At 36.2% G+C, this 19,850-nt stretch overlaps 1 protein-coding gene across 7 annotated transcripts in view; it reads left to right on the top strand.

The window, feature by feature from the left end:
- DPY19L4 (dpy-19 like 4) overlaps positions 1–13,876 on the top strand; it is an 83,552-nt gene extending 69,676 nt beyond the window's left edge. For 6 of the 7 annotated variants that reach the window (XM_036995518.2, XM_073229849.1, XM_073229850.1 and 3 more), the window contains 4 exons: positions 315–397; positions 2,901–3,033; positions 8,066–8,224; positions 9,789–13,876. In XM_036995518.2, coding sequence (XP_036851413.2) covers positions 315–397; positions 2,901–3,033; positions 8,066–8,224; positions 9,789–9,953 — 540 coding nt within the window. In that variant the 3' untranslated portion in view covers positions 9,954–13,876. The remainder of the gene's footprint in view (positions 1–314; positions 398–2,900; positions 3,034–8,065; positions 8,225–9,788) is intronic. The other variant, XM_073229847.1, reaches the window with a different exon arrangement.
- Positions 13,877–19,850: the final 5,974 nt, after the last annotated feature.

Here is a 19,850-nt window from a genome sequence, read left to right on the forward strand (position 1 = left end):
ATGAAATTTATTTATTTTTTACTATGTGTGTACATGAAAGATACAACTGATGATTGATTGTTAAGTAATAATGAAATTATTAATTGAGTCTAGGCAGTAAATTAACCTCAGAGAGATGATTTAGAATATATTTGGACTGAGAAGATTGAGCAGGTCTCTCAAAGAAAGTAAAGAGATCCATAACATTTTTTTCATGAGAACAATGTTGTAATATCATTTGCCCTAAATTAGTCTCTTAGTCTTTTGAAATACTATGGGATGCTTTTAAACTTTCTAGATACTTACACTTTTGGGAATTTTGTTTTGCATTTTAGTATTTTCCAAGATTAATGACAGAATTAACAGAACTACAAGAATTTTATGATCCAGATACAGTGGAACTTATGACCTGGATAAAGTAAGAATTAAACTGCTCAAGTCTGTTGTTAAGCTATTAGTCATTGCATGCTATCTAATGGATTCAGGAGAAATAGTAAATTAATGGCTTTACAAGTCATTCTCATAAAACACAGGAATTTTACCCTGTGTTTTTAAGAATTTTTAGTTTTTGATTAGACTCATGAAAATCCTAATTTTCTAAATGAACTTATCTGCTATGAAAATATTGCACTAATATCAGTTTCAGATTTGATACTCTTACCATCATACACCTAGAAATGTGGGATTAAAAGGTACAAATACCCCATATTTTAGGTAGTCAAGAGGATGCTTCTTTTGCCCTGGGTTGGTGGTGAGTAAGTGTTGGATTTCTGGTTTTGGTAGCCAAGATTACCAAGATTTTAATTTTAATTTTAATGCCCATATAGGACAGAGGTGTGGTCTTGGGCTATGGCTGCAGGGAATTATATTTGAGATACCTTTTTTCCTCTCCCAGTACACATATATTACTAAAGGACACTCAAAGGGCTATCAGTGAAAGAATGGATTAACAAAATATCCATCAGGTAGTAAAGAAAGACGATAAGAAAGCATGTTTTCCTTGACCTCAGCTCTTGGTGAAAAAAGTCTTGCTTATGAACTTAAAACAGTGAATCTGAGTTCACATAGGTTTATAGTCTGAAATTACACTTGTCTAATCCAGGAAGTGCCAGATCAAGAAATTAGCATAAAAGTGGTCATTGGGTGGTCTTCAACCTAGGCTGCACAGGATTCCACAAATAAAGCTTCATGAAGATGAATTCCAAAATTGCAAAACATGAGAAAACAGTCCAACACAGCACGAATCCACTGCTATTTGTGATAAACAGTGGAATTAGACCCCTAGCAATTTCTGATAAAAAATTTGTCAGTTTTTGCTGCATAGTAGGTTACGACAAAACTTAGTGGCTTGCAAACAGTAAACATTTGTTATTTTGCACCATTTTGATGGTCAGCTGAGCAGGGACAGTGGGAAGGATTCTTCTCATCTGGGCCTGCTCTGCAGGGACTGGAAGTGTGGCATGGCCTCTCTTACATGTTCTGAGGTTGGGTGGGTATCAGATGAGGGGATGGAATTGACCATGTGCCTCTCATTGACCAGCACAGGTTACCCTGAGCTCATTCACAGGGTAGTGATAGAGTTCCCAAAAATAGCAAGAAAGGACAGGTCTCCATGGTAAGCATGTTTTAAGTCTCTGCTCACCTTATGTTTGCTGTTGTCCTGTTGGCTCAAGCAAGTCACATGACCAAGACCAGCATTTCCTGCAAGAGCATAGCCATGAGGAGAAGAATCTTTATGGCCGTTTTTGTAACCACTCTATCCCATGGATAAACTATGAAATAAGTACAGTGAAAATTAGAAGAAAATAAACCTGAGAAAGTAATGAAATACTATCAGAAAGGGCCAGGAAAATATGGAGGAAAAAAGACAATATTCTAGAAATAAGGAATAGGTTGATAGGATAAGTATATAAAAATGAGAATAGGTCTTATTACAAGGCCTTGTTACTGAAATGACACTTCACATATAAAAATTATTTTCTTTAGATCACCCTTAACAATTGCCCATTAATATTTTTTGTAAATTGTATTTATCATTGTGAAACACTGACTATATAGCCTTTTGTTGTTATTAACAAAAGAGGAAGTTCTATACATGTGTGTGAATTACCAGAATATTTTCAAAAAGAGCAAAGGCCTGAACATTGGACATTGGACATGTATTTACTGTGGTGTAATTATTGTTTCATGTTTGTTTACCCATTAGTGGGGGAATGGCTCCCTGAGGACAGTGGCTATCTGCCATCTCTTTATTTCCAGAGTTTGGCTCTATACCTAAGCACTCAGTAGATGTTGAATATTTAATACAGGGAGTGAATAAATAAGTAAAGGCCTTAGAGCAACTCTTTGGGACCTGCCTCTAGATTTCTCCTAGTCAATAAGTGGCACCTACTGGGGACTTTGGATCATGGTTCAGAGTGGAGAAGTCCTGTATGTGTTACTGGAGACAGATACATGGTAAAAGTAGGGAAGAAGCAGGAGGATAGATGGACCTGAAAGGGGTTGGATTGTGATGGTTAATATTTGCAAAAAAGATGAATTTGAGAATTCATAGATGACCATTGAATTGACCGCAGTATATAAAAGTTTATTCCTGTGACATTACCCTGCATTATTTTTTAATTGCATTATTACCACGTGACCTATGTTTATTGAGTCTCCCAATCCCTGTTGAAGCAGAGACCTTGTCTTTGTCCTATCTTTAAAAAAAATTCTGTATCTTCAGCATTCAGAATACTTCCTAGCACATAGTAGCTGCTCAGTTTTTAAATGAAACCATAAATTAAATTAAATGAAAACTGACATTGGAACTTAAGTATATAGTACCTTGTAAGTTGCCTGGTATTTCTGAGTTGATTTAAGTCAATGATCCAAATAGTGTACTTAACCTTTTCAATATGTAAATCTATGGTTCTTTGCAGAAGGCAAGCCCCAGTTGCAGCGGTGTTTGCAGGGAGTCCACAGTTAATGGGTGTGATTAAATTATGCACCGGATGGATGGTGACTAGCTTACCTCTTTACAATGATGATGATCTACTCAAGAGAAATGAAAATGTAAGGCATTTTAGATTATACATTTGGATCTTCTTCCCTCTTTATTTTAGTATAGTTCTGTAGTGATGAATACGTTCTTGGTTTGCTAGGAAAATCCAATTCAAAGTTAATTAGCTTCAGTTTTTGAAAAGCTATATAGTACATTTAACCAAAAGGAGAGCCAAAATTAAAATATTTTTATTTTATGAATAGGATTGATATGTTTCTAGAAGAAATATTTAATTTCCCACAAAGTTTCAATGACATGTAATATTTCACAAAGAGAACCATTCTTTTGAATATCATTGTTCTCAAATTATTGAAAGAAGACAAGCTGTCAGTGTCTTGATACACTTTATATTTCCAAGCTAAAATTCTATTTCACTGTGATTTATTCTGTTTTTCAATCTGAGAGAATTTCATACAGTTTTTAAGTATACTTTAAGCTCAGGGGGAAGTATAGCAGTATAGAAGTTAGACTTATATAGAAGTTAGACTCTACAGACTCTGGAATTAGAATATCTGGATTCAGATGCTGCCTCTGCCATGAACTAGCTTCATGACCTTGAGCAAATTTCTTTTTGGGATTTCCACAATGCCCTTTTTTTAAAAATGAAATATGGTTGACATATAACATTATATTAGGTATACAGTGTAATGATTCAATATTTGTATATATTGCAAAATGATCACCACAGTAAGTCTACTTAACATACATAGCTTCAAAAATTTGTTCTTGTGATTAGAACTTTTAAGATCTCTCTTCACAACTTTCAGGTATTCAGTATGGTGGTATTAACTGTAGTTGCCATGCTGTACTTTGAATCCCCATGACGTTTTTTTTAAACTGGAAATTTGTTCCTTCAACTCCCTGCACTCAATTTTGCCCACCTCCCACCTCTGGTAACTACCAATCTGTTCTGTGTATCTATGAGCTAGGTTTTTTGTTTGTTGTTTTTAGATTCTTCATGTAAATTAGATCATATGGTATTTGTCTTTCTCTGACTTATTTCATTAGCATAATACCCTTGAGGTCCATCCATGTTGTCACAAATTGCAAGATTTTTTTTTATGGCTGAGTAATATTCTCATTGTATATGTATATCATATTATCTGTTCATCCACTGATAGGCATTTAGGTTGTTTTCATGTCTTAGCTATTGTAAATAATGCTGCAGTGAACAAGGAGGTGCATATATCTTCTCAAGTTAGTGTTTTTGTTTCCTTCAGATAAATACCCAGAAGTGTAATTGGTGGATAATATGGTAGTTTATTTTTTTTTTCATAATATGGTAGTTTTTTGTTTTGATAATATGGTAGTTTTATTTTTAATATTTTGAGGAACCTCCATACTGTTTTCCATAATGGGTACACTGATTTACATTCTCATCAACAGTGCACAAAGGTTCTCTTTGTCCACATTCTCACCATCACTTGTTATTTCTAGTCTTTTTGATAATAGCCATTCTAATATGCCAGAGGTGACATCTCATTGTGGTTTTGATTTGCATTTCCCTGATGATTGGTGATGTTGAGATTCTTTTTGTATGTCTGTTGGCCATCTGTATGTCTTTGGAAAAATGTCTATTCAGATCTTCTGCCCAGTTTTTAGTCAGTTTGTCTTTTTGTTATTGAGCTCTATGAGTTCTTTATATATTTTGGATACTAACCCCTTATCAGATATATGATTTGCAAATATCCTGTCTCATTCAATAAGTTGCCTTTTCATTTTATTGATGGTTTCCTTTGCTGTTTAGAGGCTTTTTAGTTTGATGTAGTGCTGTTTGTTTATTTTTACTTTTGTTGATTTTGCTTTTTGTATCATATCAAAAAAATGACCAAGACCAATGTCAGGGAGCTTACCCCCTATGTTTTCTTCGGGGAGTTTTATGGTTTCAGGTCTCACATTCAAGTCTTCAATCCATTTGAGTTCATTTTTGTCTGTGGTATGAGATAGTGATCCAGCTTCATTCTTTTGCATGTTGTATCCTATTTTCCCAATGCCATTATTGAAGAAGCAGTGATATTTTCCATTGTATATTTTCAGCTCCTTTGTTGTAAATTAATTGGCAATATATGTGTGTGTTTGTTTTTGGGCTATCCTATTCCACTGATCTATGTGTCTGTTTTTATGCCAATATCATACTGTTTTGATTACTTCAGCTTTGTAATATAGTTTACAGTCTGAGAGCCTGATGCCTACAGCTTTGTTCTTTCTCAAGATTGCTCTGGCTATTGAGGGTCTTTTGTTGTCCTATGCAAATTTTAGGATTGATTGTTCTGTGAAAAATGCCTTTGGAATTTTGATAGGGATTGTATTGAATCCGTAGATTGCTTTAGGTAGTGTGGACAATATTACTACAATCCATTGAGCACAGAATATCTTTCCATTTGTGTCTTCTTCAATTCCTTAATTTTGAAGAAGTTTCTAAATTATAGTTTCTAAGGAAATAATAGTTCTTACCTCCTAGCTGTGAGAATTAAATTAGATGATGCACTATGCCTGAAACATAGTAAAATTTAAATGTTATTATTATGTTATTATGTACTATTAAATTGTAATTTTACATACACATGCACATACAAATATGAAGAACAGAGTTCAAAAGCAGAAGCAATCAATTCTGTCTACAGAAATCTAAGTCTTCATAAAGAGCATTCCCTTGATCTGGGTTTTGAAGAATGAGTAGAAATTTGTTTGGAAAAAGAATACATATGATTCCAGGCTGAAAAGATGACATAAGCCATGAAACTTGTGTAGGTATGAAACTAGAAAATAAAATTCTGAAGGACCTGGAATCTCATGCTGAAGAATTTAGACTTACCCTTGAGGCATGTGGGAATCATCAAAGACTTTTAATTAAAGCCTGGGAGTGGAATGCTTAGATCTATTTTAGAGATTTAATTGTGGTCAAAGGAGAAAGAACAGATTGAAGCAGGAGAGAGAGGTCAGAGATGGGGAAATCTACGTGGAAGTCATTTTCTGAGAGATAATAGCTGCCTCTGATTAGTATTTGCTGCCCTTGGAAAGGCAGTGTAACTTAACAGAATGTATGTAGCATATTAATGAATTTTATATTTTGTGGATTTAAACCAACCAACTCTCATATAGCTTTGTTTTCTTTGTTGTCTTTTGATTGATCCTTAATTGTAGAATTTCAGAATCAGTTATAATTCATTAGAGTTCTAATTAATGTTAAACATTTGGAGTTTTAAGTTTTATGTGACTTGGCTATGAGAATTGAAACCACAAATTTTTTTAACCTTTGACTTTATGGTGTCTAGTACATAGCAAGTACTGATAATCTGTTATTAAAATAAAATTCAAATTGAACTCTATAAATGAGAATATATCATTTGAATTACACACTATCTGTAATTCATATAATGTGACTGATTTTTGCATGATATCCTAGACCAGTGATTCTCAAACCTAGGACAGTTATTTCCCCCAAGGGACATTTGGCAATGCCTGGAAACATTTTTGATTGGCAGGACTGGAGGAAAGGTTCTGTAGGGAGCTAGTGAGTACAAGCCAGGGAATACTGCTAAATATCCAACAGCACACAGAGCAGTCCCAACAAAGAATTATCTGGCCTAAAATATCAGTAGGGTCAAGATTGAGAAACCTTGCCTTATTCTATCAGTAATGTTATTGCTATTGCATAGAAGCATTTTTTTAATGCCCCAAGAGATGCTACAGTTCCTAAAACTTAAACACAATGAAAATGTATGTAAAAAACTAAACAGGTATAGGCTGGATAGGATAGGCCCATTCCCATTGAAACTTACTTAGCAAAGTGAAATGAGGGAGAAACATCCTCTTGATTTATTAAATAACAGTTGTATACCACTGAATGTTCAGGGGAGGATCTCTGGCATGTCAATGGACATTGGACCTGAAAGTGCTAGAAAAACAGCAACCATAATCGTGGCAGGTAGCTACTGAATATTCTGCAAATAGTTTGGGATCTTCTCCAGTCTAGATTTCAAATCTCAGAGTTTTCAGGACAAATAGTACATGATACTTTTGGCCTAACATTTGTGACTTTATTATTTTCTGAAGGCGATAAGAGCTGATCCAATGTTAGCATTTCAGAAAAACTGTAAAACCTTATTATTTAATAAGATCCAGAGCTTATTATCTAATAAGGTCAGCAAAATTATAATGAAAAACACCACAGAATCAATATATGAATTTTAAGCATCTGTGCTTATTTTGTATTTTGTGACAATAGTCAAATTCTGTGTAATCTTGCTGACTTTATCTCATATATAAAATGAGCATAAAATACTCTGATAAATAGTAATAAAAAGATTAAAGGGACTATTACTACTCAGTAACAAAAAGACAAACTAAAGACCATTTGCAACAACATGGATGAATCTTGAGAGTATTGTGTTAAGTGAAATAAGTCAGACAGCAAAAGACAAATACTGTATGATATCACTTACATGTGGAATTGTAAAAAGCCGATCTCATAGAAGTAGAAGGGTAGAGTGATGGTACTACCTGGGGCTAGAGGGCCAGGGGAATGGGAGATGTTGGTCAAAGGGTACAAACTTTAAATTATGAGATAAATAAGTTCTGGGATCTAATGTACAACATGATGATTATAGTTAATGTTATATTATATAGTTGAAAGTTACTAGAGAGAAATCTTAAATGTTCTCACCAGAAAAAAGAAATGGTAATTATGTGACAGGATGGAGGTATTAAAGTTATGGTAGTAATCATTTTGCAGTATATATGTGTATAAATAAATACTTTGTACACCTTAGACTTACACAATGTTGTCAATTACATTTCAAAAAAAGCTGGAGGAAACAATAGGCAAAGGACTTAAAGGGACATTTTACCAAAGATGATATACTAATGGCCAATCACATATGAATATGGGTTTCCTAAGGGCAGGAATGAAGTCTTAGTGAGTATCTTTATTTCCCGAAGATAGCAGTTGGTACTAAAACATAGTAGATGCTCAATGTGTATTTTTGATTAACAGAAGTTTTAAATGTCGTTAAAATCATTGTTTTAATTACACTCTTTCAGATCTATCAAATCTATTCAAAGCGATCTGCTGAGGATATTTATAAAATACTGACATCCTACAAGGCTAATTACCTAATTGTTGAGGATGCTATCTGCAATGAGGTGGGAACCATGAGAGGCTGTAGGGTTAAAGATTTATTAGACATTGCAAATGGCCATGTAAGTAACCATTTGGAAAGTTAAATCTTTTAGAGAAAACTTACTTTATTTAAACTAACAATATTCAAATTTTATTTTTGAAACTTAACTATGAATATAATTAAAAGTTAGATAACAATGGAGGGAGCTTATTAAAATAGTTTTAAGTACTTTCTCAATGTACAAAAAGAAAGTTGGGCATTTTTGCAAAAAAAAAAAATTTTTCAATACCTGGATTCTATATTTGTTGCCTGTACTTGTGCATGTTCAACATTTATAAACAAAATATAGCATAATTTGATTTGAATGATTTTAATTCATAATCTGAAGAACAGCTGGTTGCATTGTTATATTCTTATATTGCAAAGTTTCTGTAATTTCATATATATCTAGAAAAATTGCTTATTAAGTTATCACAATCCTATACATTGAGTCCCTGTTATCCAAAATATCAGTGTATTCAGAGCCACTGTAGTTGTTAGGATTTAGCTGTCTCTTAGTTTTCATTGATTTCAGCTGTTTTGCCAAGCTTTCATACTTCTCAGCCTACAATATATATACTGTATATCTGGCACCTAAGAAGACTGATGGGGGAATTGGTGTATCTGGTAGTGTTGACTGGAACAAGAGCCCTTATCTAGGAAAGTTGGGGGTGGAAGACCTTAGAATTAGGTTAATAGGTCATTCTAAGTTGGAGTGCATATTCTATTCACGTTGCAGCCAAGATTTTTTCTGTCCCTTCCTAAATAATTAGCTTTTTGTCTTATCATCCCAGAACAGTTTGGAGGTGAGAAATTAAGTTTTTGATTTCCACATTTCTCTTTCTTCATGATCCCTTAATCTTGTAATATAACTTTTCTGCTGTATGTATTGTGAATTTCCCTGTTTGTACTTGATGTCTGTAATACTTGACTTAATTGGTGACAAGTAGATTTTTAGTAAACATCAGGTATTTAGTGCCCTTGGCTACCTTTTTGCTCCATTTTGAAGATCAGGTTGCTGCTGCTTTCATGGAATGCCAAGCATGGACTTAATCCATCCTTTTAAAGTTGTCTCTCTGACATCTTTCCTAGGCATTTAATAATACTTAGTGTTTTATTATAGAAAATCCTTCAAGCTAGCTAAGCCATCTTAGTGGACATAAGGTGAGAATGTAAGGGTTTGCAGTGGATAAGTCACAAAAACTTAACTTGCTCCCTAGATAATTGTGAGTTAATTTTGCATACGGAGAAGAGCTCAAATATACATTAAGAATACATGTCCGTTTCTCAGCCTTGGTAGGCTCCATGACAAGGTTCTTCAAGGAAATGATAATGAACAACAGAGACATAGCCTTCTAAATTTTTGGATTAAATTTTAACATTGGAAACATTTATACTGGTTTCTCAGTCTCAATGGGAAGCTCAGGAATTTAGTGGACATGGTGATTCTCTTATGAAGAGACTTCTGTTAGCTAAATAATGTGAAATGTTTGCTAAACTGTGAGCTAGTCCATGTTTAGCAATGTTTTTTATGCAAATATAGTCACTTGTACATTGATCACATTTCTCCTATAAGGTTTTTAATGTTTCATATCTTTTGATAGGTGGTTTGTGAAGAAGGTGACAAGTTAACTTACTCAAAACATGGGCGATTTTGTCATGAGGTCAAAATTAACTATTCTCCATATGTGAATTACTTCACTAGAGTCTACTGGAACAGGTCCTACTTTGTATATAAAATCAACACTGTGATATCCTTTCAGTCTTGAAAAATAACAGAGCCTTCATTTCAAAGACTTAGACCACTTGAAGTAAGATGCAGTTTTCTTCTACCTATGTGGTGTCTTTTGGAAATCAGTATGAAATACACTGCTACTTTTCCCCTCCTGCGGTCAGCTGGATCCAGAGTTCTTTGGGGAATAGATCAAGCATTACTGTCCTTTGGTAAAATGTCAAATCTACTACTCTAATACTCCAGCCAGCTATTTTCCATCTTGCCACCTGGTCTTTAAAGATCTTACATTCTGAACTATTGTAAAATTTTCCTCATAGATCTTCATTCTATAATGTTGATCTTGAATTTGAATATATTCAAGGTCAGAGTGCATCTTTCAAACATAGTATTTAATAAAGACTTAATATACAGTTATAGAATAGAAGGAAAGAATTATTCTTACCCTCAAGGCAGTTTCTGAAAGTGTTTCAGGGTTTATAACAGAACTGAAATACAAAAAAAACCAAAATGTTAGCCAAAAATATGTGGCATTTAAAATAAATTGAATATTATATGAAGAAAAGTGATTTTTAAGGATAAACATAAAGATATATCCAGATTTTCCATATACTGTTCATACCATCTGCTGCTTATATAAATGAGCACTTAGTAATATATAGTGCATGATATTGCATTTTATTATTTTGAACTATTAAGTGGTTAGCTTTTTTCACTTAATGCCCATAAATTTGATACCAATTTAATCATGATAAAACACTAACTCTTGTATCTATATATTTTTTAAAACAGACATTTAAAAGGATGCTGTTCAGGTTTTTAAAAACTATAGATATGGGGTATATGATCTATTTACATGTTTTCTACTGAACTATTAAGTAAAAAATGAAATATCAGAATAAGAATATGTACACTAAAATGAGCAACAATTTCTGGAGTTACATGCAGATGGTGTTAAGTATACCTCTGCAGACAGATATATTCATTGTAAAACACAAGTGCTATTATTCATGAAACTGATACAGTCTTCAACATTAAGAAAAAATGACAGTTACAATAAGACAGCACAGTTTCACAGTCTAAATGCTTTGTTCCTTTAAATATTTTCATATTTTTAATCATTATGAAAGAAATTTTTAAATGATTAATTTGGTCTTATAAAGAGATTCATGATAGATGTATCATTTTAATAAGATGGGCTGTACATTTACTTTTACCTTATATATGTGTTCAATGAATAGGTTTCCAAATTTTCACTTGTTAAAGTGCTATAAAAATTGCGATTTCAGTACTCCAAATTACGACATTAGTAGAGAGCATCTTTCCATTACCTTCACTTTCTGGTTCATATATATATATATATATATACACACATACGCACACACATACATATTTTCTTTTGTTTTAAAGTACAAAAGCACGTGCATTCTTAGATTTCCTCTAGGATGCTTTGCTCTTTTGGAGCTTATAACTGTTTGATGGCCATGTCATATATCTGGTGCATTAGTTTTATTGGTTCTCATATCACGCTTTTATAATTTTTAACAAAATAACTGCAGGCAGAATATTTCAAGTTCTCTGTACATCTTAATAGTGAGTCACGAGTATTTAGCTTCAAGCCTTATGAAAATACTGTCAGTTACCTAAATATGCACTGAATAGTCACATGGTAGTATTTGTGATTAGAGCATATAAAACAATGTAATTTAAAAGTTGGCTTGCATATTTTGAAAGAGAAATAGAACAATCTACTTTCTATGTAGCATGAAATATTTAATAGAATTTTTATTGATTTATATTTTCAAAGATGCTGAATTAGTTTTAATTGTGACTTCAGTTTTTGACATATTAGTAAGTTACTTTTGTTCTGTCAACTTACTTCTTAAAATAGATATGGAGAAGCTTTTAATTGTTTAAAATAATGAATTTTTCATGCAGCATCATTTGAAAAAGAAAATGTAAATTTTACTATAGAAGTAATAATATTAGATATGAGAGAAATTTATTTGCCTCTAACTGTAGTTAAAATAATAGTACTACAAAACTGTTGAGTAAGGAGCATTTCATTAATTTTCTTATTTATAGACTAACATGATTAAAAGTTCTGCAATTAATTCTTTTGGGCAACTTACAATTAGTTGTTAGGTTTGACAATAAAGATCTATTGTGAAAGGAACAAAGTACATGGTTTTGGGGTGGAAAGAATTTCTTGAGGAAATACAAAACATACTTTGCCCTTGATGTTGCAAAACCATTGAAGTTAAGTGCCTTAACTTCTTTTTTACTTTTCATTTCCCAAAAAATATTACTCGTTTCTTTTCCGCAAGAAAATTTTGGTAACTTTTTCCTCATGAAGCACAGAGAAAGTGTCCTCATTATGCTATTTTCACTATAAACTTTAATTCATTAGTAAGCAAATCTTTATTAAGGGCAGCAGTGGGATTTCTCATCTGCTAAATAAATTAATTTAGCATCCCAAATGCCAAACAATTCCACAAATAAAACTTACTTGATAAAGTATATGATATTACTTCTGTGCTGGTTTATTTTTTTTTTTTTAATTTTGACGTCTGTATGTTGGTGCTTTTTGTTAGACTGGTAGGGTTTTATAACCTAGGGAGTATGCATTGTACTTGAGAACTAACTTTTTTCTTCATTACTTTCTGCGTATATAGACAGCATGTTTTTCAGGACATTAATCCAAATTGCCACTAGCCTCAATGTTATGGCACTCTTCCATACAGTCCAGATTAACTTAAGGAAAAGCAGAAGTGGAGGTCTAAGTGTTTTACAAGTTGGGGGCTGAAAATATACTTTAAAAAAATCAGTCACTAATTTCTTGAAGGGCACAATGAATAGCCATCTTATTAATTGTTTTGTTTTTGAGAAATCAATTTTGGGGGCCATTTTTATTTTTGAACTGTTAAAACACTTTGATGCCTTTTGTGGATAAAAGTAGTGCCTCTTTGTAAAATTAGTGGTGTCTCTAAAAGTTCTACGTGTCGATTTTTTGGGTAAATCTATTTCAAGTGCATGAATATTTAAAGGACACATGTTATGAATTCTGTATATTTAAGAATTTTTTGTAAAACAAATAATTAGTTACTGATTTACATGTCAGTATATATTCTCTCTTCATTTCTTTAGTTTTTAAAATACATAGTCTCTATTGCTGCTTTTTGCTAATACTTTTAGATCCCAGTAATTAAAGTTACAGTTCTGATAGTTGCAAATAAAATCAAACAATTTCTTATTGAAATAATAGCTTATGAAGTTTTTGAATGTGTAGAATTAACATTTTAAATAAAATTAGATGTGAAAATTGTAAAGGAATATATTTGACTCAAATATTTTCATCCATTATATTTTGTAAACATTATATTGACTTGTTGTACATAATAAAACAGGGCATTTAAGAACCAGATTTGCTGAACTTGGCATAAAGTCACCTTTGAATCATTTCTGTTTATAGGTTTGTTAGAATTTGCAGCATTTTAATCTTGGCATATATAATCTTGACATATGTAATGTGTAGTTCTGTAAGAGGTACACTGAACATCTGACCACTATATTTCGTGAATAATAGTATCAGATAGAAACATGCATTTCAGACTTATAGTTTGAAATATCTTGTAAGTAACCATTTCATATTTTAAGTTTAGTAGCTTTTTGTACTGCTGTTTAACAAAGATGAATACAACTGCTTTTATGTAGGTTGACTTCTGAATCATATCTACAACAGTGTATATTCAGATTGTGTTACTCCTACAACTAAAGTGACATCTGAACAAAAAAATAAAAGTTGATTTTAATAAATATAAATCTTTTAAAATAGTTGGGTAATAAACTAGTGTACATCAGATTTTGTAACATTAAATATACTTATATCAAGAATGAAATTATTTCATGCTTAAAAACAGTTGTCGTTTTGTTTTTATAATAAAACTCTTTAGAATTGGTCTTTTATTTCTGTGACAGTCTTCTGTTGTTACAGCTTTATTGAGATATAATTTACATACCATACTATTCACTCATTTAAAGTGTACAATTCAACAATTTTTAGTATATTCATAGAACTGTGCAATTTGCACCACAATCAATTTTGGAATACTTTTATCACCACAAAAAGAAACCCCATCCTTTTGGCTGTCACCTCCATCCACTCTGTCCTCAGGCAACTCCTACTAACACACTTTCCATCTCTTTATTTGCCTGTTCTGAACATTTCACTTACGTGGAATCATATAATACGTGGTCTTTTATGACTGGCTTCTTTCATTTCATATAACATTTTCAAAGTTTATTCTGTTGTATGTGTCCTTTTTAATTGCCAAATAATATTCCATTGTATGGATATACCATATTTTATTCATCATTTGATGGACATTTGGGCTTTTTCCACTTTTTGACTAGTGTGAATAATGTTGCTATGAACATTGATGTACAAATCTTTGGGTGGACTTATGTTTCATTTTTCCTGTGTATATGTCTAGGAGTAGAATTTCTGGGTTATATGATAACTGAAGAATTGCCAGACTGGATTTTCAAAGTGGCTGTAGTATTTTATAATCCCTCCAATAATGTGTGAGGTTTCCAATCTCTCCACTTCCTCGTGAACACTTGCTATTACTTTTCCTCTTGATTGTAGCCATGCTGGTGGGTATGAAGTGGTATATCATTGTGGTTTTAATCCACATTTCCATCATAGCTGATGATGTTAAGCATTTTTTCATGTGCTTACTGGCCATTTGTATACCTTCTTTGGAGTAGTGTTCATTCAAATTGCCTATTTTTAAACTGGGTTCTTTTAATTATGGAATTGTAAAGGTCTGTGTATTCTAGATAAAAGTCCCTTATGATGAGATATATAAATTGGAAGTATTTTCTTCCACTCAGTAGGTTCACTTCATAATGTCCTTTGAGTAGAAATGCCTTTAGTTTTGATTGTATAGTTATTCACATTTGGTGTTAATTATATAGCATTTTTACTATCGTGTTTTAAGTAGATATCCTTGTGTGTATCCTGCTTAGAGTTTGTTGAGCTTCTTGGTTATTTAAATTAAGAATTTTTAAAAATTAAATTTGGAACTTCTTATATTCTCATTACATACATGTTGGCTCAGTTTTCTATCTTTTTTTTTTTTGTCTCTGCTATTTGAATTGTATAATTTCTGTCAATATGTCTTCAAGTTTGTTAATTCTTCTGTCAGTTCAAATCTGCCATTGAGCCCCTCTGGTGTACTTTTCATTTCAGTTATTGTAATTTTCAACTTAAGAATTTCCCCATTTCCTGGAGCTTGTTGTTAATAGTTGTCTTTTTATTTCCTTAGTGTTGGATGGACTATTTTAGTGATGTCTACTTCCTCTACATTGTGGAGCCTCTGATGTTGGTCCTCAGACATTGCTGCCTTGAGCATGCACACAGTCACCGCTGGATGACAGTGGTGTTTTAGCATGACTCACTACTGACTTGATCCTATCCAGCAGTTAAGCTCCACTAGTTATCAGCAGATTGCTCTATTGTTTTCAGCAGTCCCATAGGACATAAATTGCTCCATACCCCGATACAACTAAATTCTAGCTCTCTTAAGGGGTAGTTTTGGGAATCAATGTTTGTGGTTTGTCCTAATGCCAAGAGGGCTCTTCTTAGCTCTCCCTGGTTCTCTTGAGTAAACTAGGTGCCCTGTGGTTTGGCTTATAAAGCTACCAGCTTCCTTCTAATTGCTTACCACCAAAATCTTGTTTTGAGTGCTCTTAGGCTTGAACTTCCCTACACTCTGTTTCAAATAAAGTCCATTACTTTGGGGATAGTTTTGGAGCTCTCTGTTTTATATGCTGGCTCTCTACCTAGGAGAAAATCACTAAGCTGAGAGTAGAGTTGGAGTGTCTGAATGACACTCCTACTTTAGGAGTAGGTTTCTGGGTGGGGATGGCAGCCTCTCTGGTCTTCTTGACATGCCTCTCCCAGTTTGGAATCTTTGCCCTACTAATAACCTGGGGCAATGGTGATTAGGGGCCCACTATTCTCAGGATGCCATGCCTGAGGTAGAGATTCTACCCCAAAAAGAGTGGGGGCTGGATGAAGGAAGGTAGTTCTTCACCTGGTGGCCTCACTTAATTGGAATTTAGCCTGTGCAACGTGTGGCTGTGGGAGTTGAGAAATTCTGGTGGCCTGCCCCTCCCAGGAAAATACTATAGCCCTTGGCTGGGCTCTGAGTGGGAGAGGAAGCCTTGTATTGGCTATACCTAGCTGTAGAGGAGTTTCCAATTTGCTGAGCTAAGAGGGGAGATGGAGGGAATGGATAGTTCATTGAAATGCCACATGGGTAGTCTGGCTGTTCTGAGTTTAAGTAGATTTTTTTTTGAATAAGTATTTCTTCATTTGCTATATGCATTAGAAATTAATTCTGTAAGAGTTAACCCTAAGGATTGGCTTATTAAATAAAATGAGTATATTTGACCAAGGAACTAGTTAATATACATCTATGTTTATATTTATACAATATAAATATTTTGGACCAAGTAATTAGTAAATACACATTTACATGATTCTAAGGACTTTTATATTTTTTTAAGGTATCATTGATATACAATCTTATGCCAAGGTCACATGAGTGACATTGTAGTTATTACATTCACCCATATTATCAAGGCCCCCCCAGCACCTCATTGCAGTTGAACAGCATAATAAGATGCTATAAAGTCACTACTTGTCTTCTCTGTGCTGTACTGCCTTCCCGATGACCCCTCTACATCATGTGTGCTAATCATAATGCCCCTTAATCCCCTTCTCCCTCCTTCTCCACCCCCTTCCCTTTGGTAACCAGTAGAAGGACTTATAATTATTTTAAGTCCCCAAAAAAGGGTGAAAGTTAGCAATACATATTTTATAATATATGTTAATATTATATATAATTTTTTTGATTTAGATCTTTTATTAACTCCCTACTTGGTATTAATATGAATGGATGTCAGTCATTTAATTAGCTTTTATGACCTTTTATGCCTGTCTTGCCAATGGGTTTCAGCCCTGGGCAAGTTTGCTATAGATTCAATGTGACCAAAGAAAATTGACAGCAGAACACTCTTTGGGGTGAAAGGGTTATACCCAACTCTATTTCCAGGTGGCAGGTCATTCACTAAGAGCGAGTCTGTATGCAGCAAGCCAGTCTCTGCCTCTGGGCCCCTCTGTCCGCACAGCCATCCTCTGGGCCTCTCTGCCTGCACAGTCGTCCCACACAGCCGTCCTCTGGGCCTCTGTCCTCAGCGCTGCCACCACTCCAGCCTCTGCTCTGCTCTCCTGCAGCCTTACAGCCCTGCCACCGTGTCGCGTGCAGAGCACTGGGCAGAGCTCTTTAGAGTCAACAGCCATGTATTGCCCACAGGTGTTCAGTGAGCTAGTCGACCAGGGCCAGGTGAGAATCCTGGCCACAGGAACTCTCATTTTATCCACAATGCCCTACAAATTAGCTGGGGTGAAGATGACCTGAGGATGTGAATTTCAGTCACCCTTAATTTAGGTTAAATCAAAGAATTTTCATGGTCATACATTGTAAGACCAGCTCGAAAATTAACTGTTGCTTTAGTCACATGAAAAGATGTATGTATGATTAGAGTTAGGGACTGATCTCTTTTACATGGCTACCTGCTTTCCTGGAGTAGAGAACAAACTGTAAACCCCTATTTTATAGTTGCTAACAATCCACACAGAGAAAGTGATACCAGTTTGTTCCAATCACAACTGGGAAATCCTCTAGTTAAGCACTTGCACCTGCAAAGAGCAGAAGTTTACTTAATAAACGTTGGGGAGGAAGGAGTTTCACTAGGAAGAAGTGCCAGGAGCCAAGACCTCTTACATAACCTGTGTCTTTCATTTGCTGTGTAGCCCCGCTGTGGCAGTCTCTACATCTGGCATCTCCTGTCTCTTAACAATGAGTTACCTCTGCCTACTAATTTCCTGCTTCCTTTTACTTTGGCTTAGCCCATTCCTAAATCTCAGTCATGGCTATTTTCACCTTCGACTCCCATATATTTCCTGCCTTGATCTATTATTACTTATTTCAGATTTCTGAGAGAGGGAATCTGGTCCAGCTTGAGTCTCTGAACAAGGCCATATCTAATAACAGTGAACACTTACTGAGCATTTACCTTATACTAGTCACTATTCTATATGCTCTAACATAATTCATTTAGTCCTTTAACAACTCTGTAAGAGTAATTAGTAGTATTGTGCCCATTTTACAGATAATGGTTATACAAGTAAGTGATGTAATTGGGATGTAAAGCTAGATTTGCCCTTTGGGCTAGCTTTTGGCATTTATCCCAGATTTATGGAAATGGGAGATCCAGGGGACCTCTTTGGCAAAAGGGAGTAGCAACGTCACCCAGAAGCGGCTCCAGATCTTTTGTTCAAGGAAACCGAAGCCAAGAGACCACGCGACAGCTGCTGACGTGAGGGCTCAGCGCTGCAGTTCCAGAGCCTCCACGCGGACCGAGAGCGGGCTGCACGGTGCAGAAAGGGCCCCCTGCCGGCATTTAGGCTATGGAAACAAGGATGGGCATTCTGTGGAAAGCGGCTCAGTTGGTGGTGGGCTGCGCTGAGATAGTGTCTCCGGCGTCGGTTCCCTCTGGGAGGCAACGTGATCCTGGCGAGTGTGCAGAGAGTACGGCTTGGCACTACTCAGCGGAAAACCGAGTTGACAATGTGAAACAAAGCCGGCTCCTGCCAGCAACGGGGTTGGGGGACGAGGGGCGGGCCCAACGCCAATCGCGGGGAGCGGATTGGCTGCTGAGGATGGGGAAAGAGGTCATCCCCTAGCACCTGGGCGCTCCAGCTCCTCTTCTGGGGACAGCGGCCCTCCAGGCCTGGCGCCCCCGGGTTTCCGCGGCTGGCGCTGCTCTACCCGTTTCTGCCCTGTATCGGGCTCCTTTTTTTTTACGTCTGGGCTTTAGAGAGCCCCTCTCGCCCCTAGTCGGCCTCGTAGGGTTGCATAGCCCCCGCCCCTCCTTGCCACCTTCATGGGACCCTGGAAGGGCGATGCACCTCGTGCAGGTGGCTTCGGAAGCACAGCCAGGCGACTGGCTAGCTGTTCACGGTGCCCCCAGACCCGCCTTCCCCAGGGGAAGCAGCAGGTTTGAATTGCTCGGAGACAACCCAGTTTGTCCCCGGTGCAACTCGCCCAGGGCTCTCCGGGGTCGTGCCGAGGTGCGCGACAAGTTGCACCCACCTCCCGAACACCCTGACGGAGGGCGCACTCCCTGCCGCGTGGGCACCGTCGGGCTCCGGGCGGCAGCGCGTCGTCCTCGCTCCGAGAGTTTGGGGTCCATTCCCCGGGCTGTGCCTACACTGCCGCCGCTTCAGGTGGCCGCCTGCGGTGCGACCTCTGGGCACGAGAAGAAGCGAAGAGGGAGAGACTTGGGCACAGAGGAGTCCGCCGCGGGTCGCCGCCGGAGGTGTCCCGGAGACCTGTGAGTGATGCTTGCGTCCTTTCTTGTCGCCCAGAGGCACTAACTTGGCGCACGCGTTTTTCTGATTTTTAAGCAGCGAATGCAAGTAGGCGGAAGTTTGCGGCACAACTACGAATACAAATGGAGTGAAGTCAAGGCACCCTAAAGGTAGGAAGGGGAAACCTGGGCGGGACTCAGCCAAGGTCGGCCAAAGCCCAGTGCCACCGTAGCATTGTAGACATTTTGCGCTCCTGCTGGGGGAAGTCCTGGGGGCTCGGCCCCTCGCAGCTCTCTGGTTGTACCCTGGTGCCAGGTTGCCCAGAGACAGGATTTGCGAGGACTGCAGTGATACTGCTGTGGAGGGCTTTCAGTGCGGTACGCTTTTTCTTTCAGAACGCCAGGAGGTACGTGCTGCCTTGCCCACTCATTCAGGCTAACAATAGCTGCTTCAGAGTTTTAAAAATTAGTATCTCCCATGTTTCTCTTT

Source organism: Manis javanica, chromosome 2, assembly GCF_040802235.1.
Source record: "Manis javanica isolate MJ-LG chromosome 2, MJ_LKY, whole genome shotgun sequence".
Taxonomy (NCBI): domain Eukaryota; kingdom Metazoa; phylum Chordata; class Mammalia; order Pholidota; family Manidae; genus Manis; species Manis javanica.